General features: G+C 45.4%; 1 protein-coding gene across 1 annotated transcript in view; it reads left to right on the forward strand.

Annotated features, from left to right (window-relative positions):
* Nucleotides 1-27,539, forward strand: part of LOC135906091 (V-type proton ATPase 21 kDa proteolipid subunit c''-like) — a 43,582-nt gene extending 16,043 nt beyond the window's left edge. Inside the window, exons 5-7 of the mRNA XM_065437259.2 lie at nucleotides 6,948-7,138; nucleotides 13,171-13,242; nucleotides 26,880-27,539. Of these exons, the coding sequence (XP_065293331.1) occupies nucleotides 6,948-7,138; nucleotides 13,171-13,209 (230 nt within the window). The 3' untranslated portion in view covers nucleotides 13,210-13,242; nucleotides 26,880-27,539. The remainder of the gene's footprint in view (nucleotides 1-6,947; nucleotides 7,139-13,170; nucleotides 13,243-26,879) is intronic.
* The last annotated feature ends 292 nt before the right edge of the window (nucleotides 27,540-27,831 follow it).

The following is a 27,831-nucleotide window of genomic DNA, read 5'->3' on the forward strand; positions in this document are numbered from 1 at the left end:
ACTATCATACCATGTGCAATGTTCTATTCTCTGTATGTGGATGACATACAAATAGGTTTTAAATCATGTAGTATTTCCATCTGTGAGCAACATGTACAGCTTGGGCTCAACAAATTGTCAAAGTGAGCTGACGAGAATGAGTTCAAACTAAACCTGCAAAAAATGCATGTGTGTTCTTTTCTTGAACAAGCGGGGTATATTACCTGACCCCGCTATTTATCTTAGTCGACAACAGCTACTTGGGAGCCATGAACATAAATTTTTGGGCCTCATTTTAGACTCTAAATTAACATTTACCCCCACTTGAAAAATCTGAAAGCGAAGTGCATGTAGACAATGAATCTACTGTAACTCTTGTCCCGCACATCCTGGGGAAGTGACAGAAGGTGCTTCTTCAGCTTGCATGTCTGATAAGGTCGCGCCTTGACTACAGAGCCATAATGTAAAACTGCTACGCCTAGTGCCTTAACCCTTTGAGGGTCAATGACGTAAATATATGGTCCCGCGAACTAGCCCAAAAATGGTCGATGCCGTATATTTACGGCGCTGTCTGTACATTGAAAAAATGCGCCAATTTCCTAACTTTTTCTTTTCTGTCATGTGCTGCCATTATGTGGGGATACAGGTAATTTTTTTTGCGCGCCTCCCTCTCACGGTTTTCGTTGCATGGTTTGTTTTACAGCTAGTTTGCTCCCACGCATCTATATACTACCGCTGGCGCATAGGCGCGCTCACGGGCGGGTGGCGGTTCAGGCTTTGTTCTGCGGGCGGTTTTGGCTTCTTGCGCTTGCAAAACTGATGGCTATCTCGTTACTAATCGCTCTAAGGGCAACTGCCTCTTTCTCGCTCATTTAGTGCTCACAAGGGTGCGCATAGGAAGGATGCCGCCATGCATGCGTTTCCGTTGCTTCTTCTTTCTTCTTTTTTTCTGGCACTTGCGAAAGCTAATTGCCTCTGGTTGGCAATGACATGAAGGTTAGCGGAAGTTTGTCACACGTTGTGCTTGTTGACGGGCACACAACCACACAGTTTTCTTGAGTGCGCACACCTACGCAGTTCGATTGCGCTATGCATATACATATTAGGGTAAGAGCAGGAACATTTTGTCTTGCGAAATATTCTTGGTGCGAATTTTCAAGGCCTTGAACTATGTGTATAAAAATGCATCAAATTTTTAATTCCTATAAGTTTTTTCCTTTTTTACTGTTGTTATTCATGAATGAAGAGTACATATATACCAACGCAAAATATCTTTTCTTACTTTACGGTCACCCTAGAAAAATTGCGGTAAATTTTTGTTGAAATAGGTCCGTAAGAAGAATTGGAATCTGGAATAAAAAAAAAAAAAACGACCCTGGGTGGTCGTATATGGCGAAAAAAATCGACCGTCAAAGGGTTAAAGGTGATAGATTCGATTTACCACATGGGTATTTATCTTGCTACAGGTGCTTTCAGTACTAGTCCTGTAGAAAGCCTGTACGTTGAATCCTACGAATGGTCAAGGACATATTTAACTTTCTCTTGTGCCCTGAAAGTTAAATCAAATATTCAGCATCCATGTCATTTTACTATTCGCGACTTGTCCACTGCCAGGCTGTTCCGTAACTGCCCAGCCATCCAGCCTCCTCTGTCCCTCCGGTTGGAAGCACTCTCAGAAAAAAACTAGGGTCCCTCTTTTAGAGTATGTTCTAATGGCTCGTACTCGGCTTCCACCGCCTTGGGAGTGGCAGACCATCCAATGTGACATCTCTTTCTCAGAAATATTGAAACGAGCACCTGAGGCACATATATATTCACATTTTCTTTAACTTCAGAAGAAGTGTTCCTGTGCTGAATTTTTCACAGATGCTTCAAAGTTTCTTGCTGGCGTTGCTCACGCAGCTCTTGGACCCTCATTTTCAACATCTGGTAATCCACACACTGGTATCTTTACAGTGGAAGCATACACTATACTCGGATCATCATCATCAGCATCATCATCATCACCCTATGCACGTTGTAGGGGTTGACGGACGGACTTCGGGATGAAAACCAAACTTGGGAGGGTTTATTTTAGATTATATACAGAGAGGTGAGACTCAAGTAACAGTCGTACAGTCATTACGGGCCGGCAGCAAGTCGGACGCTGCGGCCCGCGGCAAGAAGTTCGAGAGAGGTCAATCAAGGGAATCAGGGAATGCTCTGGTCTCTCTGGAATGCTTCTTTTAAACCCTTCGAGGACTGGAAGTCGCGTCATGTTCGACCAATGGGAGAGTCTGCTCAGATGACGCCATGTTCAGCCAATGGTTGGCGCCTGTATCGCGTTGTCACATCCGGCGGCTCTCTGCGGTCTTGCCTCGCAGACTTGAAATGCGCTTCTTCAAAGGAGGAGAAGTGGGGGCGCTCATGCTCCATTGTCTGAGGGCCCACCTGCTCCCGGTGGTACGGCTCCGCAGTGGTGGCAAATGCCTTCTTCAAAGGCGAAGAGGGGTAGGCTTGGGCCTTCCCGGCACGTCCGGCTGTCACGGCGCATTACCGCTGTCTTGGTTTGGCACCCACTTTACTTCCAACAGTGCCGTGCTATCCCCTCGCTCTCTGGAAGAGTCAAGCAGAGAACAGCTACCGGCGGCTTACGAACTTGTTTGCACGTGAACTTGTCTGCTCGAGCGCTCCTCTGGAATGTGCTGCGATTCGATGTGGTCTGGGGAACCCGAAGTAGCCTCAGGAAACGGCGCCATATCTAACAACATCCACTGCAGGACGAAGGCCTTTCCCTTCGATCTCCAATAACTATTCAACACATAAGGCTGACAAATGTTGCTAAGGCCTTCACAGACTGATTGAGTGTCGTGAGAGCTCTAATTCATCTATGAAAACACAAGAACTCCATTTTGAATGAACTGTACAGCTTGTGCTCCACATATATGTGCAACCAAGTGATTGTCTTTTCTGGGTACCTGGCCACAAAGGTACAAAAGGCAACACAGCTGCTTACGTAAATGCTACATCAGTGAGTTTTAGCAACACAGATCAAAATAGTATCCCCATCCCTGCTGTAAACTGAAGTATTTTCTACATTGTAAACTGAAGAATCATTCGCCATAAGAGTGTGATATCCAAGCATTGAATAAGCTACACATGATAAAACCAAAACTAGGGAACTGGACAAGTAAGGAAACAGCATGGTACATCATCATCACCATCAGCCTATTTTATGTCCACTGCAAAACGAAGGCTTCTCCCCACGATCTGCAATTACCCCTGTCCTGTGCCAGCCAATTCCAACTAGCACCTGTACATTTCTTAATTTCATTGCACCACCTAGTCGTCTGTCATCCTCTACTGCGCTTCCCTTCTCTTGGTACCCATTCTGTCACCCTAATGGTCCAACTGTTATCAACTTTACGCACTACATGACCTGCTCAGCGCCATTTTTTTTCTCTTCATGTCAATTAGAATGTCATCTATCCCCGTTTGCTCTCTGATCCAAACCACTCTCTTTCTGTCTCTTAAAGTAATGGCTAGCTAGCATTCTTTGTTCCATCGCTCTTTGGGCAGTCCTTAACTTGTTCTCAAGCTTCTTTATCAGTCTCCAAGTCTCTGCCCCATATGCCATCACCGATAAAATGCATTGATTGTATACCTTCCTTTTCAACGATAACGGTAAGCTTCCAGTCAGAAGCTGACGATGTCTGCTGTATGCGATCCAGCCCATTTTTATTCTTCTGTGAATTTCCTTCTCATGGTCAGGGTTCCCTGTGATTAGTTGACCTAGGTAAACATACTCCTTCACCGACTCAAGAAGCTGACTTGCGATCTTGAACTCTTGTTCCCTTGCCCAGTTATTCATCGTAAACTTTTTTCGTCTTCTGCATAATAATCTTCAGCCCCATTCTTACTCTGCCTCATAAGGTCCTCAATCATTTGTTGTAACTCATCCGCAGCGTTGCTGAATAGAACAATGTCATCGGCAAATCGGAGGTTGCTGAGGTATTCGCCGTCGATCCTTACTCCTAAACCTTCCCAGTTTAATAGCTTGAATATTTCTTCCATGCATGCAGTGAATAGCATTGGAAAGATTGTATCTCCTTGTCTGACTCCTTTGTTTATAGGTATCTTCCTACTTGTCTTGTGTAGAGTTAAGGTGGCTGTGGAATCTCTGTAAATATTTTCCAAGGTATTTATGTAAGCGGTTTGTACTCCTTGATTACGCATTGCCTCTATGACTGCTGGTATCTCTACTGAATCAAATGCTTTTTCGTAATCTATGAAAGTCATATAGAGAGGCTTATTGTACTCTGTGGATTTCTCGATAACTTGATTAATTATATGGATATGATCCATTGCAAAGAATCCCTTCTTGAAGTCCAGTGTTGCCCTTATCCTATTGGCGATTATTTTGGTAAATATTTTATATAATACTGGGAGTAAGCTAATAAGCCTATAATTTTTCTGTTCTTTAATATCTCCCTTTTTGTGGATTAGTATAATGTTTGCATTCTTCCAGTTTTCTGGGACCCTTGCAGTTGATAGACGATTCGTATAGAGAGCCGCTAGATTTTCAAGCATTATGGCTCCTCCATCTTTAATTAAATCGACTGTTATTTCATCTTCTCTTGCCGCTTTTCCCCATTTCATGTCTTGGAAGACCCTTCTAACCTCATCTCTAGGTATAGGAGGAGTTTCTGTATCTTGTTCATTATCGTTCCAAATGGAGTTCTTCCGAGTCCTCTGGGTACTGTACAGGTCATTATAGAATTCTTCCGCTGCATTTATTATACCTTCGAGATTGCTGATGATATTACCCTGCTTATCTTTCAGTGCATACATCTTGGTTTGTCCTATGCCAAGTTTTCTTCTCACTGATTTCAGGTTGTGGCCATTTTTATGGCTTCCTCAGTCTTTCTTGCATTATAATTTCCAATATCACTCATTTTCGCCTTGTTGATCAGTTTTGACAGCTCCGCGAATTCTATCTTATCTCTTGAGTTGGACACTTTCATTCTTTGTCATTTCATTATTAGGTCCTTTGTTATTTGGAAGAGCTTGCTTACTAGTTGCCTTGGTGCTTTGCCTCCCACTTCAGTTGCTGCCTCTGAAGCCAGCCTCGTTACGGTTTCCTTCATTAGCTCTATGTCATCATCATAATCTCCCTGTTCTAAGGCTGCAAATTTGTTTGAAAGTACCAGCCTAAATTTGTCTGCTCTTACCCTTACTGCCTCTAAGTTGACCTGTTTCTTCTTGACCAATTTTACTCTTTCTCTCTTCAAATTGAGGTCAATCCTAGCCCTCACTAACCTATGATCACTGCACTTTACCCTACCTATCACTTCTGCATCCTGCACTATGCTGGGATCGGCAGAAAGCATGAAATCAATTTCATTCCTTGTTTCACCATTAGGGCTTTTCCAGGTCCACTTTCTTTTGCTACGCTTCCTGAAAAAGGTGTTCATTATTCTCAGCTTATTCTTTTCTGCGAATTCTACCAGCGCCTCTGCTCTAGCGTTTCTAGAATCGACGCCATAGTTGCCAATTGCCTGTTCACCCATTTGCTTTTTCCCAATTTCGCATTGAAGTCTCCAATTACTACAGTATGCCGAGTTTCCACTGTGCTCATCGCTAGTTCAGCATCTTCATAAAACTGATCTACTTCCTCATTGTTGTGGCTGGATGTTGGAGCGTAGGCTTGTACTACCTTTAATCTATACTTCTTATTATGTTTTATTACGACTACGGCTACCCTCTCATTGATGCTGTAGAATTCGTTAATGTGTCCCGCTATGTCCTTATGGATTAAGAATCCTACTTTGTATTGCTTCTTATCAGGGAGACCTGTATAGCAGAGGACATGGCGGTTATTCAGCAACATATAAGCCTCACCTGTTCTTCTAATCTCACTAAGGTCGATGATATCCCAAACAATGTCTGATAGTTCCTCAAACAGTACTGCTAAGCTAGCCTCACTCGACAGAGTTTGGCAAGGATGTACTTGTTTGCTGATTTAGAATAGGACACACGGTACTCGCTCTTACCTCTTAACTTGGGGGGATCCTCCTACACGTTGCAAGTGCAGCACTATTCTAAAAGTTCATGTTCTTATTCAATGCCCCGCAATAGAAACAGAGAGGGAAAAGTATTTTCCTTCTGCACATCGTGAAAATATACCTCTTCATCTGTCACTTTTTCTTAGCAACGAACCGCTTTTTAACCTCAAATTTGTCTGAGTTCTTAGCTGAAACAGACACTGAAAATCATTCGGCCAGTTAATTTTTGGCATGTAGTATTCAAGGGCCCTCTTGAAGCTCTAGTGTCACTGTTATGTTTTGTTGTATCATGTTCTTAACGAAGTCCAATTGCCATAGCTCACATCACTGACTGTAGTCAGTGTCATTATTTTAGTACCTATATATTCTACGCCATTTACAATGACAAATTTTAGGCCCTCTTACAGTCATGTCACATCTACCATAAGTAATTCATTGTCCATGCCATTTGGAATTCTTCGATAGCATGACAATTTGTGATGGCGCTCTTTGGCCATACCAGGTCTTTGCACCATAAAGCTCCATACGTCATCATTGTGTACCATGTGGTTAAACAAACTGAAACTCTTACTGTGAAAACAAGCTGCGTATCTCAGTTTCTAGCAAGGCTAAGCATTCTAAGAACCTCTAACGACTGCATTCATTCATGCTCAGATTGCAGTTGTCATAAGTGTGCGCATGTAAAGGCATTCTTTTGCACTAGTAGCCCAAATCAGTTTTTTGTAAGAAGCCCGCGAAGTTCACCCTGAAGCAGTAAAAAGCTTGAAACAAAAATGTTCAGCATGCGTTCAATAAGTGGACAATTTAGAGCCCTCTGCTATAGCATTCGTCATAGCCTGTGTGTTGCTTCTGGACATGAACACCCAATAATCATTGCATGCGTAACACGCTGTATTTTTTTATTTTTATTTTTTGTCTTTGCAGGCTACATCATGTTTGGAGCAGGCTTGGTGGTTGGCCTGGGCAATCTCTTCTGTGGGATGTCTGTGGGTGTTGTGGGGTCAGGTGCTGCACTGGCTGATGCAGCCAACCCGGCGCTCTTTGTCAAGCTGCTGATTGTGGAGATCTTTGCCAGCGCCATTGGACTGTTTGGCCTCATTGTGGCCGTCATCATGGTAAGCCAGGCCCTATTTGTTCAACATGCGGTGCACTTCTGCCTTCAAACATGCACAATTACCTGCATTTTTATTTTGACAACTATAACCCCTTCTTTGGTGCAGACGAGGGGGGTTCTTTCATGCATTTATGTTAAAAAAAATGGAGGTATTGTATAAGTAAACATTTAAAATGTTGTCCATGTTGTGTTTTGCAAAGTAGTGTGCTTAAAAAAAATTTTGCCATTTTTGGTCAGAATGCAAGATCATAGCATGCCCAAGGAAAGGGCTGGAACGCATACCACTTACAATCGCTTTGTTTTCACTTTGATTGCACAGCAAGATGCCTTTCTTTTTTCTTTGTGTATCCTAATGAAGCACTTCGCATCAGTGTTTGCCTGTTTTATCTGGATGTTATGTTGCTGACAGGAAGGAAGACTAGCGGAAGCGGCTCGCTTTATCTGTGGTGATGGAGAGAAGACAAGTTATTTGAGGAAAAGCAGAGAGGTTGGCTTGAGGTATCAGTGCTATTCGAAGATGATGTCCACACTTGGATTTAGTAGGACATACCGATAAGCGGCCTTTGACTGATCTGTGGACAACGACGTGCCTTGCTTGATGTTGGCTGGCTTCCATGTGGGCCAGTGCTTGCTACCCCATGTAAATACCGTATTTACTAGCACAATGAACGCAGCCCCCACTTTTTCAGTCAAGGAGTGTGTTTTTTTTTTTCTTTTTCTTGCATAATGATCGCACCCTGAACTTGCTGCCGCGAAGTAGGAGACGCACGGTATGATTTGGTGTCCGATATAGCGTTCGGCGGGTGCGATTGTGCTCGACGCCATGTCGGACGCTGAACCGTACTGTGTCTCCCATTTTTATCGCAATAGCGATTATATGGACACTCTAGGCACATTTTTGCTGCCATCGTTGTCGCCGCACTCCGCATGCTGTAAGTGTGAAAGTGCGCGAGGGAAGCCGGCGATCGCGGCTTATCTTGCACACTGTCTTTTGTCGCACAGAAAGCCCCTGGGGGGCGAGGTTGGACGGCGGCGTTGTACTCTGGCAGCAGCTGCGTATTACAAAACCGTGCTCGAGGGGTGCCTACAATCATGGCTCTATCTCCCATGTACAAGAAAGGAAAGTAGGAAGCAAACACACCGTCTTCCATCGCGCACATGGCGCTTGGGGGAGAGGAGGGGGAGGGTGTGCGGCATTTTACTCCGGCAGCTAGCAACAGCGCATTGCGCAGCTGCGGAAGCTCGTTTTTTATTCTATGGCTGCGGCGTGCCCTATCTTCAAAGCAATCTGCGTCGGGGGTCTGAGTTGATGGCGGCTCATACCTTTGTGCATGCTGCATTCTCACCGCTCAGTTTGCGGTGGAGTAATTGTTTGCACGTTTTTATGTTTTTATGGCCGGTAGGACTACTATCCTTACTTCAGGTAGCTGCCTGCACATTTGCTACCGCAATTGATAATTCGCATTTTGGGCGAAGATGACTTTCTTAGAGGTGGTCGCGGAAAAGAAAATTGCTCAAGATTTTACCCTGCATAATGAACGCAACCTCCCTACTTACGCATATTTCTCGGGAAAAAAAAGTGCATTGAATATGCGAGTAAATACGGCACACTGTGAAAATAGTTTACGCACTGCTTCCATGTACAATTGACGACCAATAATTCAGACTCCACGGGGAACGTAAGTAAGTCCGAACTATTGAATGCCTGAAAAAACAAATTTATCCAAAAAGATCATTTCATTTATGTTTTAACGCCCCTGTGCAAGGAATAAGTGGACAATTCGTTGCTGCATGCACTTCCGCTTAAGCGCAACCCAACTTTGCCTTTTTTGCTGTGAGTTTTTTTGTTGTTATACGCCAATGCAAGGACTGCAAAGGCTCGAGTCCGTATTTGAAGGCTGCGGAGCACACAGCATATCATCATCCGAGTGAGAGTCACTGTTTGATGTTGGGAGAACTTGCTCAATTATTTCGTCATCATTCAGTTCGGCACATAACACCGCGCTGTCAACGTCTCTAAAGTCTTCAAATGTAACGGCGGCATAAATCAACTCACCGCAGCCTAGCAGGTCATCAGTGACGTCCGCATTTGAGCACTTTGTGGTCGGCGGCAGGTTCAGGCTCTTGAGTTGTGGAGTCATTCAGACTGCGACTCGATACTCATTCCAAGTCAAACTGCAAGAGCACCACTGGTGCGATTTCACGGGGCCTGTCGCTAAGTTCACGAGAAAGACTTCTTGGCACCAGCGAAGCTCTGTTTGGAATGCAATCTAAACGAATAAGCACAGAAGAGCGGTGGAATGGCGTCCGAAGGGCAAAGTCAACAAACAGAATGGTGAGAGCGGACCATGTGTGGGGTTGCCGGAATAGGGTGCGATCTTCACGCTACCTATAATTGAGGCAGAGCCTGCAAGATTGGCATTTGCAGTTAAATCTCTGAGGTGTAATGCTGTGGCGAAGGCAAGGCCTCAGGGATTACTGTCTAATGTGTAATCTTTGAGGCCACACTTGATGTCTCGGGTCTCTAAGGCTATACTTGATGCCTTGTCGAGGTTGCCAGAGGAGATAATGTCGGCAGAGTCAGCGTGCGCTACAGCGACGGATGGAGTCTGGATAATCGAATGTAGTGCTGGCGGCTGTCCGAAATATCGATCATCTTTACACACTAAGTTATGGGGCCATTGGCGGTGCCATGAAGCTGTCCAAACTATCAAGCATGTCTGGATTATGGGTGTCCGATTTATCGGTCAGCGACTGTACTATTTATTTGTTGAAGTGCTGGAGTACTACTGCTGACGACTGAGCTTCGCAGCAGACACCACCTCAAATTTGCCACTGTGCTGCCAGGTGATGACACATTGCTGCCAGCTATGCCTGCGACCAACCCAGTTTATCGCCCCTCACAGCTCTGCGATCCAGGGACCTTTTCCAAGGCAAACAGCATTGATGTGGATGAGTGGCTTAGCATGTACGAACATGTCAGCAAACAGAATGGCTGGGATCCAATAATAATGCTGACCAAGGTCATATTTTACCTTGTCGTATGTACAGGACATGCTGGCTTTGTGTCAGTAAGTTAACGAGAAGATGTCCGAGGGTGACAAGATCGCCCACATTGGGTATCACAGATGACGCATTCAATCTGTTCGGCTTTGCCAACGTGACCACCGTTGACAGTGTGATCAAAGAGTGCCGTCGTCTAGAGAAAGTGAAATGCCGCCGTACCTTACCTCAGTTCAAGCGTGTACTGAATACTGGTGCAATGTTGTCCTGTGAGGCAACTCCTTGTCAGCCATCCACATCAGACGATATGATGTGCATCGTCCGCTGAGAACTCGGGGTCGCACATCCGGCTTCTTATAAACCCACAATATCTGAGACCTCGGCGCCGGCCAGCAGTTTCATTGATGGAGGTTGTTGTTCGCCAGGAGTGCGTGAACCGTGGCCTCCTCTTTACTGTCTGCGCCATGAACACTCCTGACGGCTTCATAGTTTTCATGGACAGGCCTCGCCGTGGACCGTATGCCCTTCATCGTTCCAGAAACCTGTTCGAACGGAGAACTGCTGATTTTAAGTCTGTTTCCACTGCAGCCAAGCTGGACACGTTGCTTGTTGCTGCCACAGCCAATGGCCCTCTCAGTCCTATGGCCCATTTCCCACTTACTCTGTTCTCTTCCATACTGAAAATCGCCATCCACCCTGCACTGTATCCTCTGCAGCCGATGTCCTTGAGGAAGGCCCTACTATGCTCAATTGCCTCTACCACATTGCTGTCCATCTCGATCTCCGACTCACCGTAGCTCTCCTTCGCATTCCTTTAGCTGTCGCTTTTCACCAGAAAACTAGAATGTCGGCAAGGCTTACGGACATAGGGTTTTCTCGTGAAATGCAGTGCGACGTACGTGGCGAGACACTTGTGGCGATCTCGCCTCGGCGTTTCTTCTGGATTTCTCAAGCCGACAGGCTGCCACGGCAACCTCCTCGCATTTGTTGAAAGGCCCCTTTTGGGCCCACCAGAGCGCTGCGTCAGTGATGCTCGCATATCGCTTGCCACCCATAACCCCTCTTCGCAGTTATAGCAGTGCCATCCCTTAACGCCAACAGCCGCGGCTTGTTGCACGTGATTAGAGCGCCCAGGAAGCAGTTAAACGAGTGAGCACAACTGGCAGCTGGATGGAGGAAGGTGGCGGGGAGGGGCACTGGCCTCCCCGCCATTATGGTTTGCTAAGATCAGCTCTGCCAATCCCCTATTTTGATTTTTTCATGCACCCAGTTTTAACAATTATTGGTTAAAACAATGGAATTTTCATGGCATTTGAATATTGTTATAAGTGGGTTCAACTGTATGTGATTGGCCAAAAAGCCAGTGGTTGCAGCTATACAGAGTTTCTGAGATAGAAATTGCACTGCAGCAGGCCATTTGAACAAAAAGTCGATGGGGATCACTGTTGCTGCAGTTTGTCGAAACTGCATGCGAACAATGGCTGCAGATGCTGCATTTTGTTACACAGGACACTCCCGCTCTTAATTAAGTCACAAAATTATCAGAAAAATTGTAATGGAAATTATTACATTTAATTTACGCTTCGCATGTCAAATTTATTCGCATCAAGAATAACACCAAAAGTCGAGCCGCAGAAATCCCAAGTAGAAAAATTTCATTGATTGATTTAGAGTTGTTTATTGAAGATATGAACACTCTAAGCCATGTAAAAAGGGAACTCTGATCTTACGAATACTTCTTGAAGAAAATATTGTTGCACTTCTGAAGGCTGCAAAGGCAATTTTTTCAATGGAGATGAGTAGATTTGTGGTGTTCGACTCTTAATGTACAAACTTATAAGATTCTCACTCCTGCCTGTGTGATCTCTGTAGCCAGAGTAAAATTTGTTGTGCAGAGCTTGCCTTTTTTTTTTGGTTGTCATTATACTCATTAGAGTTACAGTAGACTGTATTTCCTTTCACAGTACGGTACGTGCTAGACATTTGAGAATTTTAGAGTTTGCATGCAAAGGGGGTGTTTGGGCTTTACGAGCGCAAAACGGCTTAGGGACGCTTTTTAAAATCTCCTTAGTTCACGCCACATCTGCGTTACAAGTAATAGAACAGAAAACATGGGTCAGCTATAACTCTTCTATTACCTAATCCAGGGACATAATTTTTTGTTTGGACTATGACAACACTTCTTACTAACATGTCTTCCCTTGTAACTCTGTGCACAATGCCAAAATGATCAAGTGTATTTAATGCATGCTAATGTTTTATAACCTTAATTAGGTTTTGTTGATTCTACTAGCGCTCAAAACAGATCTGAGGGCAATGATATTGCTGAAAGTTGACATTTCTTTGACAAAACTCGCCAAGACCCAGAAGAAAAATATCCTTATTTTTTTAAAGAAGCCGTAAAAACTTGGTTTTACTATACTTAGTAACCATACTTTGTCACTTGAATTGGGAAGTACCTTTCCAGAGAGGGGAGGGAGTGGAAGCAGGGTCTTTGGTACGTTGACCCCGTTTTGCCCCTCTGGAAAGTTTTCTTTGGATGCCCGTGACTGAAGGTACAGAACAAACAAATAAATAAATAATAAATAAAAATTCTCTATTGTTATCACGAAATGTTGTTCTAAGTTTAATGAGATGACTCTCTACGTAGGTGAGCTTGTATTTTGAAATTAGTGTTGGTACCATTCCTATAAAGTTCATGATTTTGCAACAGGCAGTTGACGGCAGATATTGTGGCTTTTGGTGTCAGCTGTCACGGCAGATGACGTAATAGTAGATTAAATAGAAAGGGTGGCAGTCTTTGCATGGCTTCCTTATTTTTTCAAACACACCACGATTGTGATATATTACCTGCATAGTGGGCCTAACACATGCTACGTTTACTTATTTTGTTTTTACTGTCTTGGGGCTCTGAGCAAGTGTGCCGTATTGCAAGCAACCAGCAAAATGCTCGCGAATGCTCGTGCACATGCTTTGAAATGTTCTAGCTTGGTCTCACCTGGTAACGCATTTGTCCTCCTGCAATTTCAGTCTGCCAAAATCAGCATGGGCGACTCTACCAAGGCCTAGCGTGGTGCAGTCGCAGCATATGCTACCCCGAAGGCAAGAGCAGCTCGTATTCTGTATTCTCTTTTCTGTAATCGCTTTAATCTAGTTGAAACACACAACTGCCATCACAGTAGTTATGTACATCGCTAGTTTCTTTCTTGTGTTCTAGAGATTTTTTCAACTCAATTTTTATGCACTCAGCATGTGGGTTAGTATTTTTTTTCTTTTCCCCCCACTCCTAATTATCTCTTAAATGCATGCTGGTTATCCCAACTTTTTTTTCTTTTCACTTTGCAGTTGTTAGTGGTGTAGTGCGAAGCCCATGTCAATGATATACTCACTATATGTCTCTCATTGGCTGTCTATGGTTGACAACTTTAGCAACACTTGAAACGAAATTTTTATGCAAAGCAATTTTTACCATTGAGCACTCTTGCTCTCCCTAAGCTAAGTCTGGCCTCAGAAGCTTTGCTATATCGTGTTGCCCAAGGGAGCAATAATTTTGCATATACCAATATATGTTTTGGAATGAGTAACTTTCATGTGTGCTGAAAATATGATATTACTGCTAAAATTTTCAGATTTGTTAAAAAAAAGCATGATCATGAATTGACCAAGGTTAAGTTTTCATAAGTATATTGTTTGTTAATACAAGTACTTTCATATTTGTCCTTATTTCAGCATGTGAATGATCCAGTGCTGATAGAAAATTAAGGCAACAAAAGACTTTGCACACAAGAACAGAAGACAAAGACCTGTGTGCGCTGTCTCTTTGTTGCACGAATTTTCCTCATTAGCAATGCAATACGTACTAGGCAAGCATTTAATTCTTCTTTAATGGTGCAAGTTCCTACAGCATTGAGCCCTATGCATTATTATAATATTTGATGTTAACTTACAAGAACATCATGCTTAGATTCACATGATTACATATGTTGTTGCAATGAGCCCAATAATGTTTCAAATTTTGAAATTTAAGTTAATGAACTACACAGAGAACAAAAAACCTTTGTTTAGCTAAAATATAGAAGTAGCTGTTTGTTGCTAGAGCATCAAAGCATGTGTAGAACATTCAAATTAATCCTGAAGAATTTATTGTCCATTTCACAATTTGAAATATTATCAGGCACATTTCATCAACCTGCAATTATGTAAATCTAAGCATGATCCCACTATCCTCTTTTTCGAATCTAATCAACATTTTCAAGCGCCTCGTATGTGCACTGCTTCAGAATTGGAGAGAAAAAATACGGTTAAAGCTCGATGTAACGAACTTCGCTATAACGAAGTTCTCGATATAACGAAGCATTTAACTTTTTGTAACCTCTAGACCATAAAACAGCATGCATTTTGAACCTCAATAAAACAAAATATGTTTTTATGTGATTTCAATATAAGGAAATTTTGCTTCTACCACAAAGGAATGCCGAGACAATGAATGGAAACATCTGCTGACGCAGATGGTCAAATGATTTAATTACAAGCGTCTGCTTGGAAACGCACCTCTCTCAAATCGCGCGTGCGACCAGCAACCTCTGCAGCGGGCCCGCATCATGTTACTTATAAAGTCCAAGTGCAATAAGATCTTACTGCGGCCCATGCACTTTGTGCTTTAGGTGTGACTAAAAGTGGGTGAGGGTTAGACAGGAAAGATGGTGGTTTCACAAGTGCTGCCTTTCTGCGTGAGCAGAGGAAAGGAGAGGGGAGCTCACTCGCTGTAATGAAGCAGAATTTCGATTTTATCAACTTCGTTATACAGAAATTTAAATGTACTAGTGTAGGTTGCTCTAGCCTTCTGCGGTACCTCACTGCAATACTGCTATTGCATTATGAGTGAACTTCAAGTTCTCAGGAATTCATGCCATATTGCCCTTCCACAACCAATCCACACTGTGGCACACAGGTCAAATTTGTTACTGATAGGTAATATCTTTCTTTTCAAACAATAAAACGGAAAGAAGAAAATACAGCGGATGTAATACTGGTGTGGTATGTGCTACATTAAAGGGAAGCTGAAGAGTCTTTCGAATTCAATAAGACGCTCATATACGGATGCGGGAACCTTATAAACCATGTAGGTAAAATTTGTTTTTTTTTTTTCAATTAGGAGCGACGTAATCGTCGGTTGAAATTGCGCTGTAGCTCCGCCCCCCTTTGAGTGAGTGAGCGGAGCGGAGACCGGAAACCACGGTGTTGTGACGTCAACTCTGCTTCGTTCCTTCGCAGCGTCCGCGACCGTGCCTGACCGCGCTTGTTTCTGCGTGCGTGCCATCGTAATGTGCTTCGATCGACCCTGCATTCCTTTGTTGGTGCGTCTGCGTGTATGTAGAGTGGTAGTCAACGTGAGTGGTAGTCAACAGATGAAGGTCACTACACGCACTGCATGAACCAGGAAGCTTTTCATGCGTTTAAACCGTCTTTGTAGATTGCCGACAGCTTTGGACAGCGCACAAATGCCGACGATCGCATCCCCGCTTACGTTCCACGAGGAGGCATGCAGGAACACAGCACTACAGTTGTTTGACCGGAAACTAGCTCACTAGATCGGCGAAAGATCAGCGAGATCACTAGATCGCTTTGCAAGAAACATACTCACCAAAGAGCATTTCCAACACGAGGCGATCCCAAGACTTTGCTTTCGTTCGCGTCTAAAGCACTGCTCGCCCCAGCATCGTTTGCTTCTTCGAGAAGCCGGCTCTTCGCAATCGGGTCGTACATCTAGGGAGTAACGCCGAACTCCTCAGAAAAACGCAGTCTCTCTAAATTTTCCATTACCGTCTCAGAAAAACAGCACCAAACTACCTGGCACCGCGCTTCATGTGTAGCGGCAGTGGTTGGCAGCGGCAGAGTTGACGTCACGAGGCGCACCGACCAATCACAGGCGGAAACGAGACGCGCGAGCTGGGCATGTCCGCTGCTGCACTTTTCGTTGAAATAAAATATATTTGCGCTTTCTTTCGCTCAATTTCGATACGATATTCGAATTCGGAGGGTTGAAAACCATTATGTACCGATGTTCACTCATTTTTTCTGGAAAACCTTTCAGCTTCCCTTTAAGCAAAACGGCAAGGGCTCTCCACTCTGCCATTATCAATCAATGGAAAGCGATTATTATATTGATACAGAGGTGCGCCCCTCTGTCAAGCTAGTCATAGGCTTTTTGGGTGCACCCCTAACATCCCTGATGTTGAAATAAAGGTATTTGTATTTATATTATTTGTACAATGTTGTCAGTACCACATGTGGTCGCACAGCGCTCAGTGGCAAACTGCTGCCAGAAAGAGCGCCTGAGACAAATTCAAATGGTGCAGTGCAAGCTTCTGACATCTGTGAAAGCGCAGTGGACAGAAAAAAATTCACGGGGCATTTAGTTTGCCTACATGAATGAATGCGAAAGCATTGCAACCATTGCGCAGTGCTTAGACATTATGCCACATTGCAAGGTCGTTGGTTCGACTTCCACCGAAGATCGAGGGTTCGACCCCCAACAAAGGTTGTGGGTCCGAGTGCCTTAAATAACTCCATCTGAATTAACTGTGCCTCAATTAACGCCAAAGGTCGTGAATTCAACTCCCACTAAAGGTTGTGCGTTCGAGTGCTTCAATGAACTCCATCTTATTCAACTGTGCTTTAAAATGAGCTTTGTCTTAAGTGGGAGGCAAGGCAACTAGTTGACAAGCTCTCCCAAGTAACAAAGGACCTAATGAAGAAACTACAAAGAATAGTGCAGTCGCAGTCTTCTAGATAAGATGAGTTCGCGTTTCTACATCAGGCTTCTAATATTTGTGAATGATATTGTTAATGATGTTGCAATGCTATGAGTTAGCAGCGCTTCACATGTGTCTTGTTCTAGCTATCTGTTTATTTCCACTACTGAACACTTTGTGGCATCATATGCATAAGGTTTGTCATCAATGCGCAGTCGGTCAACTGAAAGTTTGAATGGTTTATTTAGCGTCTTCGCATGATCGATCAATTGTTTTCTGGCTTGTCATGTAGAAAAGGAAAAGTCCCCTCAAACGTAGTAACCAGAACCTTTTAGTTTGTGCACAGAAGCCAAGATGCATCCTTTAGCTTTAAAATATGTCAGCTTAGCTATGATAGGTCTGCATTTTTCATTAGCGAACTTACCTCTTCTATGCACTCTGTAAAACTGCGTGCCATTTACAGCGATACCAAGTTTCTCTGAGCAGAAAGAAATTATCTTCCGCTCCGATGCAGCCCAGACTTCTCGGGCATTATCTCCTATGCCAGAGAGCAGCAAGTTTGAGCTTCTCATTCTATTTTAATTTTCATTGCACCGCGAAGAAATCTTCTCAATTCGCTCAGAAAATTTACTCAATAAATGAGAGCCAGGGTCTGGGCCACGTGGGCATTCACTTGAAGTCCTTGACTTCATTGCAGAAATCTTCGTGCTAAGCGCTTGACCTCGCCATCTGCGGCAGACCGCCTGTTGTAGGATGCCTTTAGATCAGCCCGCAAAGTCGCATTTCTTGAAGTCGACGTACAGTTTCTGAAGAAGCTGCACGGTCATTTTTGACAAAGTTACTAAAGCAGCCTGCCCTTCGTCAAATTTACATATCTTTTCTATAGTTGCGACATCAGCTGCCTCTAGCCTGTGCGTTGTTTCCAATAAAGTAGCAAAGGAATCGACCTCTGCCCATGGCATTAGGCCCGGGTTTGGCTGAACATCACTAGAAAGTACAAGCAAAAGTGCAGGTAAAGTGGAAAACTTGTCCCCAAAAAATGCTAGCATCTGTTTAAGTACATCAACGAAATACGTCGGGCACGACACCTAAAATAAGCAGTAGTTGCTGGTCTTGGAAGATACAGCGCCCTTCAGATAACTAACCTGCAAAAACAGTGGACGTGAGTTGGCTATCCTTGCAGTGGTCTCGTGCCATACTAGGATCGCCAACGGTTGGTGTTTGTATCCGGTCTCACCGGTAGTGGGTTCAGTGGTAGGTGAAGTCACAGAAGGTCCGTGTTGCCAGGCGCATGTGCTGATCATGTCTAGAGTTGGCATTGGGTTTGGAAATATCGGCCAAATGAGTGGCCGATCCTCGACATTCAGCAGGCAGCAATGCCACACCTCGGAGCAGGTGAACCATGTAAAAATAATCTGCAAAAACAGTGTACGTGAGTTGGCCATCCTTGCAGTGGTGTCATGCCTCTTTGTGCAAGCCATAAAACTCCTTTGCCTCAAGCGTACTCCTTAATGTTTGTCTTCCTCTTTTTTTTTTCTCCTTGTGAGTTGGGGAATTCTTTCAGAAGAGTTATGCAGGGTTCATACACCTTCTTAAAATCCTGAAGAACCCTTGAATTTACGAAAACAGATTCAAGGGCCCTTGAAGCTCCTTGAAAATAAATGTGTCCCTTAAGTTACTCGAAAACTTGGGTTGGTCGCGACTTTTGAACATTCAAAGTAACAAACTTCCACATAGGGGTTATGCCACAGACATTGCCTATTGAGAAGCAATTTTAGACATATTTTCCTTTCAGAGTGTCGCTAAGCAGTGCAATATAGCATTTCTTTAGCTGCCAACGACAGGTTGTGGGGTCTGATGTGGGATATCTCATACCGTGCTCTTGGGACAAAGGAACGACAACACAGTAGTGCAAACAATCACAAGGGCATTTATTGCACCTTTCATACATCAATGCCTGCTAGCCGAGTTGCTATCCACAAAACATGCCGATGGGCGCGCGACAAATCTAGAAGTCCGACTCACCGCGACCGGAAGCGAGCGAATATGTTCGCCCCATGGTGGATCCCAACGCCTGGTCGTTCGCGTGTACAGTCACGCGAATCGTGGCGCGTTCGAAGGCGGCCACGCGAGGCGGTCTCGCAGATGCATCGGTCGGCGCGCACGCGGGAGTCGTCCCCCGCTACGCGCCGACCCGCCGGGAAAGAGGGCCGCTGCACGTGCGGCACGGCACGTCTCGTCCGCTTCCGGAACCCAAAGAGAGCAAGCGCCTTCCTTTCGGCGCCCAAGTAACCTCGCGGCGTTAGCCGCGCACCACTAGCGCCATCTCTCGCACTGCGCCTGTACCACTCGGACCGCCGCGTGTGCGGCGAAGCCGCACTACAGGAGACGCGCTATGCGGGAAAAACATCAGGGGAGGCGCGAAGGTCGCGCATCCCCACATCCCCCCAACCTTAAATCACTACATATTCCGGCGAAAATGTGACACGGTCTAACATTAACCCGTGCTTCGCGAACAAGGTAGTGCAACAGTGGTCGCGCCGAAGAAATGTCTACACGCTGTCCATAACATGCGAGCCGACTGTCCTTGGGTGCACCGCTGGCGTCCGCCGGTCACAGCAGCAGCTTTGTAGACTCGACGGCACGATGCCAGGCCAGGACTCCGGAGACGACGACGCAGTAGTCGGTACGAGTAAGCGTCGCTCGCGCCGACGCGCCCTGCTGGCAAGAGCCGCCGTAGCTGTCGGTGACCGCCGGCTCTTTTGTCCGCCGCCGAGGGTTGTGAGCTGGATACAGGAGGCCGCCGAAGTCGCCGCGCCGAACTGGCCACAGCATCACCATCGCCCGGGGTGGCTCGATCGTAGTCCGGGGCAGCAGCGCAGACGATGTGCAGGTGACGGCAAACCAGGGGTGACTCCAATCACACTGCGTAAACTCAACACACTCGGCAAACACTAAAGTAGTGCAAGGGAGAGGAAGTCTGCATGCGTATCGCCCACGCGGTACGATGTTCAACTCGGCTAGCAAAAGATCGGGCAGATACTCAGATGCTAAGTTCACGTGAACGAAGCTCGCTTTCTTGAGTCGAACGAGTAATTTCAATTCGAGCGAGGCTAACTAGAATGAGGTAAGCAAAGTGCAACACCTCAACGCCACGGTCCACCAGGTTGTGTCCCTCCACGTGCGACAGGCAGCTTCGTAAAGCCTTAGGCCTAAAGCGTCGCTACCCCGACAACAACCGGCATCCAAAAAACAACACCCAAAATGGGCGCAAAACAGGCAGCCGCGAGGAGACGTCAGCTCTATAAGGTGGTCCTACTCCGCTCGGTGCACACAGCATCCGAGTTGACGGCGCCCACCGTCCCAGACGGTGTCGGAGCGCCCGGTGCCAGGCCGCAATACCAGTCAGCCCGTAGTGGCACCCGTGGCCCGCGGCCACCCGGCTCCCAGAGCCGCGACTTCATCAGAGTCAAAGAGATAGAAGAAGCTATTTACATAGGAAATTCGGACCACCCACGAGGCTTCCGTACTCACTCGCTTCAGGCTTGCCACTGCTCCGCGGGCGCTCAGCCTCGCTCTCCCAGGATGCAGACCACGTGGCTCTCGTACCAACGAATGCCATTAAACAAAAACACTTGCGAAATAGCTTAGTATGTTGACATGTTCAAACACACTACAGCCACCGCCGCCTCGCTCAAGAAAGCACGCCGCCGAGAGAGAGAGAAATAACGTTTATTTGCACCCGCCCGCCGACGCTAGCGATCAAAATCAACGCTAGGCCTACGCTTCGGTTCAAACAAAGGTCTCGAACGAAGCGACACTTAAAATTATCGTCCGATGCCCCAAGAGCTCCACGTTGGGCAGCCAGATGTGGGGTCTCATGAGGGATATCTCACACCGTACTCTTGGCACAAAGGAACGACAACACAGTAGTGCAAACGATCACAAGGGCATTTATTGCACCTTTCATATTGCCTGCTAGCCGAGTTGCTATCCACAAAACATGCCGATGGGCGCGCGACAAATCTAGAAGTCCGACTCACCGCGACCGGAAGCGAGCGAATATGTTCGCCCCATGGTGGATCCCAACGCCTGGTCGTTCGCGTGTACAATCACGCGAATCGTGGCGCGTTCGAAGGCGGCCACGCGAGGCGGTCTCGCAGATGCATCGGTCGGCGCGCACGCGGGAGTCGTCCCCCGCTACGCGCCGACCCGCCGGGAAAGAGGGCCGCTGCACGTGCGGCACGGCACGTCTCGTCCGCTTCCGGAACCCAAAGAGAGCAAGCGCCTTCCTTTCGGCGCCCAAGTAACCTCGCGGCGTTAGCCGCGCACCACTAGCGCCATCTCTCGCACTGCGCCTGTACCACTCGGACCGCCGCGTGTGCGGCGAAGCCGCACTACAGGAGACGCGCTATGCGGGAAAAACATCAGGGGAGGCGCGAAGGTCGCGCATCCCCACATCCCCCCAACCTTAAATCACTACATATTCCGGCGAAAATGTGACACGGTCTAACATTAACCCGTGCTTCGCGAACAAGGTAGTGCAACAGTGGTCGCGCCGAAGAAATGTCTACACGCTGTCCATAACATGCGAGCCGACTGTCCTTGGGTGCACCGCTGGCGTCCGCCGGTCACAGCAGCAGCTTTGTAGACTCGACGGCACGATGCCAGGCCAGGACTCCGGAGACGACGACGCAGTAGTCGGTACGAGTAAGCGTCGCTCGCGCCGACGCGCCCTGCTGGCAAGAGCCGCCGTAGCTGTCGGTGACCGCCGGCTCTTTTGTCCGCCGCCGAGGGTTGTGAGCTGGATACAGGAGGCCGCCGAAGTCGCCGCGCCGAACTGGCCACAGCATCACCATCGCCCGGGGTGGCTCGATCGTAGTCCGGGGCAGCAGCGCAGACGATGTGCAGGTGACGGCAAACCAGGGGTGACTCCAATCACACTGCGTAAACTCAACACACTCGGCAAACACTAAAGTAGTGCAAGGGAGAGGAAGTCTGCATGCGTATCGCCCACGCGGTACGATGTTCAACTCGGCTAGCAAAAGATCGGGCAGATACTCAGATGCTAAGTTCACGTGAACGAAGCTCGCTTTCTTGAGTCGAACGAGTAATTTCAATTCGAGCGAGGCTAACTAGAATGAGGTAAGCAAAGTGCAACACCTCAACGCCACGGTCCACCAGGTTGTGTCCCTCCACGTGCGACAGGCAGCTTCGTAAAGCCTTAGGCCTAAAGCGTCGCTACCCCGACAACAACCGGCATCCAAAAAACAACACCCAAAATGGGCGCAAAACAGGCAGCCGCGAGGAGACGTCAGCTCTATAAGGTGGTCCTACTCCGCTCGGTGCACACAGCATCCGAGTTGACGGCGCCCACCGTCCCAGACGGTGTCGGAGCGCCCGGTGCCAGGCCGCAATACCAGTCAGCCCGTAGTGGCACCCGTGGCCCGCGGCCACCCGGCTCCCAGAGCCGCGACTTCATCAGTCAAAGAGATAGGAGAAGCTATTTGCATAAGAAATTCGGACCACCCACGAGGCTTCCGTACTCACTCGCTTCAGGCTTGCCAATGCTTCGCGGGCGCTCAGCCTCGCTCTCCCAGGATGCAGACCACGTGGCTCTCGTACCAACGAATGCCATTAAAAAAAAAAACACTTGCGAAAAGGCTTAGTATATTGACATGTTCAAACACACTACAGCCACCGTCACCTCGCTCAAGAAAGCACGCCGCCGACGCTAGCGATCAAAATTCACGCTAGGCCTACGACAACACAGTAGTGCAAACAATCACAAGGGCATTTATTGCACCTTTCATACATCAATGCCTGCTAGCCGAGTTGCTATCCACAAAACATGCCGATGGGCGCGCGACAAATCTAGAAGTCCGACTCACCGCGACCGGAAGCGAGCGAATATGTTCGCCCCATGGTGGATCCCAACGCCTGGTCGTTCGCGTGTACAGTCACGCGAATCGTGGCGCGTTCGAAGGCGGCCACGCGAGGCGGTCTCGCAGATGCATCGGTCGGCGCGCACGCGGGAGTCGTCCCCCGCTACGCGCCGACCCGCCGGGAAAGAGGGCCGCTGCACGTGCGGCACGGCACGTCTCGTCCGCTTCCGGAATCCAAAGAGAGCAAGCGCCTTCCTTTCGGCGCCCAAGTAACCTCGCGGCGTTAGCCGCGCACCACTAGCGCCATCTCTCGCACTGCGCCTGTACCACTCGGACCGCCGCGTGTGCGGCGAAGCCGCACTACAGGAGACGCGCTATGCGGGAAAAACATCAGGGGAGGCGCGAAGGTCGCGCATCCCCACAAGGTTCATTTAAATTTTCATTCCAATTGAGGAGCTAGATGAAGCAATGAAGCTGTACTACTATTTCTGTTGTTTTGCTAGTTGGTTCATACTGCAGCAATTAAGGCTCCATTTTCAAGTGCTGCAGTCAAGAAATTCCTGATGAAAAGTAATTTTCAGCCATTTAGTACTATCACAATGAGTATCTTTGGCTAATGCGCGCACTGCTAACCATCATTCTAGAACACCATTGGCATCATTACAGTTGTAAAGCCAACGTTGAAAATCTCAGCAAAAAACTCAGCAGCTACTTGTCTTCAAGACAAGAAAGGCTAAGATGAACGAGATTGCGCGGTCTGCCAGTGTGCCCAAATGGATAAGGTTTGTTTCCCCCTAATCGAATTTTTTCATCCTTAGAATCCACGAATTTTCCTTGAATTTTGAGTAAGTTGTTTTATATGAACCCTTGTTACAGCCATACAATCAGTAGGAATGGCCGGAATTCGGGAGTCTCAGACAAATCGGGAGGGTTGGCAAGCATAAGGTTCAAAAATCAAACCAGGTGATTCCATGAAAGGTAATTGATGAAAGGTAATTTTAGGCGTTTGCTATCGTCCACCTTCCTCGTCACCCGCATTTACCAACGAATTGCATGATATCATTAGTACCATTACGACAAAGTTTCCTTCTGCACCTCTTTTCTTATTTGGTGACTTTAATTTTCCTAATATAGTTTGGAACAGTGATATACCTAACTTGTTATCTTCTTCTTCTGATTCAAAAGATTTCTTGGGTATTTGTACTACATTTTCATTAACTCAATTAGTCACACAAGCCACAAGATTAACATCCACTTCCGCAAACATTCTCGATTTGATCCTAACCAATCGTCCCGATTATGCCTCTACCATCCATTACTTACCGGGTATCAGTGACCACTTATTGCTAAATATTCATTTCAATACTGCGTTTGTGAAACTTCCGAAGACTAAAAAAATAATTAGAGACTACAAGAGAGCTAACTTCGAAGCAATAAATAATGAACTCAGTCTATTTCTTAACATATTCATGAGTGATTTTGAAAATCGTAGTGTGCAGTCAAACTGGAACATGTTTTCGGCAGAGGTAAATCGCTTAATCAATAAACACATCCCAACCCGTACTATAACATGCAACCCGCGCGCGCCTTGGTACAATAATCATTTAAAACGACTATCCAACAAAAAAAGACGACTGTATCGTTCCGCGAAGCAATCACCCACTGACTCACGTTGGAAAGCCTACACATTAGCATCTAACACCTATGTAGCCGCACTCAAATGCGCTAAAGAAACATTCTTATCAACCACATTACCATCTATGCTGATAACTAACGTAAAAAAATTTTGGCGTGTCATACATCCACCTTCCGATGATTCTATCACTCTTAACACTTGCTCTGGTAACCCTGTTCCGAAAAACCTATGCGCAACTCTCCTGAATAATAACTTTGTTAAAAATTTCTCGTGCACAGTTGATATTGAACTACCTATCTTGAATGACTATAACTTCTTAACTATGCCTCCAGTGACTGTTGAAGTTCCCGGAGTTATTCGACTAATAGACTCATTGAAAATGGATTCGTCACCCGGCTTTGATAACATCAGTGCTAAATTTCTGAAAAACACCTGCACTTATAGTTCCATTATACTAACCAAAATATTTCAACAATCACTCAACACATCTACTGTTCCATCAGAATGGAAAATAGGAAAAATAATTCCTTTGCACAAATCTGGCAGCAAAACATCACCTACAAATTATCGCCTGATATCATTAACCAGTACTTGCTGCAAACTGCTAGAACACGTTATTTTTACTAAAATTGCGGATTTTCTTGAATCTAATTCATTTTTTTCGTCATCACAACATGGTTTTCGAAAATCATTCTCATGTGAATCACAATTATTAACATTTACTCACAAACTACACCAAATACTTGACTGTTCTTCTCTTGCCGATTGCATCTTTTTAGATTTTTCGAAAGCCTTCGACAAAGTGTGTCATAAACTTTTACTTTATAAACTAAGCAAATTAAACCTCGATCATAACGTTCTCAAATGGATTGAGTCATTTCTCGCTAACCGTTCTCAGTTCGTAACAGCTAATGGCCATGACTCACCTCATAGCGACGTTCAGTCCGGTGTGCCCCAAGGTTCCGTCCTGGGACCTTTATTATTCCTTATCTACATTAATGACTTACCTTCAGCAATAACCTCTGACATACATTTATTTGCAGATGACTGTGTAATCCTTAGAGAAATAACTAACGAACACGACATCTCCCTGCTTCAGGCCGATCTCAATAACGTCAGCAAATGGTGCCGATTGTGGCGAATGGAACTCAACATTAACAAATGCAAATTTCTGAGAGTATCCAGATCTAACGATAATCTGCCTGTGTACTACTTGAATAACGTTGCTTTAGAATCTACTAACTCATATAAGTATTTAGGCCTACATATAACATCTAAATTAACATGGAATCATCACGTCGAATACATAATTAATCAAGCTAACCGCTTGATGGGATACTTACGCCGTAACTTTTCTCATGCTCCCACTCCTTTAAAATTACTACTTTATAAAACCCTGTTACGGCCAAAATTAGAGTACGCTGCAGCTATATGGGACCCTTACCACGAAAACCTAATACATTCCCTTGAACTCATCCAAAACAACGCCACTCGTTTTATTCTATGGAATTACTACCGTGGTGCGAGTGTTTCTTCAATGAAATCGAATCTGGGTCTTCAACCGCTAGCAACACGTCGAAAAATTTCCCGCCTTTCATTTTTTCATAAGCTGTATCACCACCCTACACTTCACCCCAAATTCATATCGCTACCATACTACTTATCTCACCGTACAGATCATCATCATAAAGTTAGAATTGGTACATGTAACACGACACACTTTTTACACTCATTTTTGCCACGTACGTCGAAAGATTGGAATGAACTTCCTTCTGACATTGTTTCCATTAATAACAATGATCATTTTCGAAAAGCACTAGCTAACAATATACAATAGCAAACATTTGTACGAACTGCTCCTGGTGTTTTCCTTTTTCTTGTTTAATGTTACTTTTATATGTCAAGTTCTATTACTGCATTTTTTCATACTTACAGCTAACATTGTATAATTAGCAAATATTGTGTATAAGCTCATGATTTATTTCCTCCTTATTTGTTGTATAACCCACTCCCCTCTCTAATGCCGAAAGGCCCTGAGGGTAAATAAATAAATAAATAAATAAATAAATAAATACCACTGTGGCCTTTTTTTTCTTTTTTTTTTAGAATAGTTTTATTCATTCATTCAAGAAAAAAGCACAGCAACAAAATATACAGGAGGAGGTCCCAAAGGTCAAGGCTGTAAGGGGACCTCCTAAAGAGTGCATTTGTAAGCAACCAATGGTGCCTTGTCTTGGAAAAGTTAGTAAACCCTGAAAGTTACCTTGCGAGATCGCTTAACCAAAACTTTTTTTTTTTTTTTTTGCCTAGTGTTCAGCTCAATGTGCATGGGAATATTATATGACTCAATTGGACTGAAAATTTCATTCAAATGAAGCTTTACTGTACTCTTTTTATGCCTGCAGTAGCGCTACTATATTGTTATGCTTTCTCAGTAACTTGTTTGTCCTTCATGTTCTGCAGCTCCCTCTTATCCTCCACTCTCCAGAGCTCTTCTACCCCAGCTGGGTCATTGTGAACTTCTTGCAGCGGGGTCTCTCACATTGGAGACTCGTCAAGTGAAGAGATGCAACTGCCAGGATTGTGTACTTGTTTCAGCAGAGTGTGTTGTTTCTCACCTAACCAAGCCACTACTATTCTTTGCCTGTGCAGTACAACCTGTTCAGTTTCCTGCATTATCACAAAATTGTTCCCGTTGTAAGACCTTCTGTCCATTCCATAGCAGTCCCCATTGCCTCTGGCAGACATGTTTAAATGCCTTCTTGTAAAAAAAAAAAAAAGCATCACATCAAGCAGCCACATTATAATGGACAATTTCTTGTGCATTCTAGTCTGGTGGTTTTTGGCACAAATCACAGTGAACAGCTTGGACTCTCAGATTTTTCTTTCTTTCACTTCTCCTACTGTGGCAAGTTTTGTATTGCTCCCAATTGATAAATAGTGGCCTGAAGTCCAAAGAATGTGCTGCAAGTGTGTGAACCTAATCCCATTGATAGCACACCTATGCTTAGTATAGCAAATGTTGTGGATATATAGTTAAGCGTGGAAATATTTATTTGTACATATGCGACAGTTGGTGTGTTGCTGCTGTGTGCAAAGATAGTAAAAATACAGTTGTCGAAATGGCTTATTCCTTTATGCTTAGACGCCAGCTGCTGCCTGCAGTAGGCCACCCACCATTATTTTCTTGGGTCACGTAATGAGCCTATTCCCATAATTTTAATTGTGGTTCCACCTCTGTAATGGTGGAAAACACTCCTGTGTGGATTCATAGTCGTGTAGCTGCATGAACAGTTGCACTTGGGGACACCCACAGAGGCCCTCAACAGTTTAGAAAATAAAATCTTTAAATAAAGGCTGGTGTAGCTTAGTGCACAACACAAGATCTGTGTCATTCATCTAAGCACTCAGTTTT

Source organism: Dermacentor albipictus, chromosome 9 (assembly GCF_038994185.2).
Source record: "Dermacentor albipictus isolate Rhodes 1998 colony chromosome 9, USDA_Dalb.pri_finalv2, whole genome shotgun sequence".
Classification (NCBI taxonomy): Eukaryota; Metazoa; Arthropoda; class Arachnida; order Ixodida; family Ixodidae; genus Dermacentor; species Dermacentor albipictus.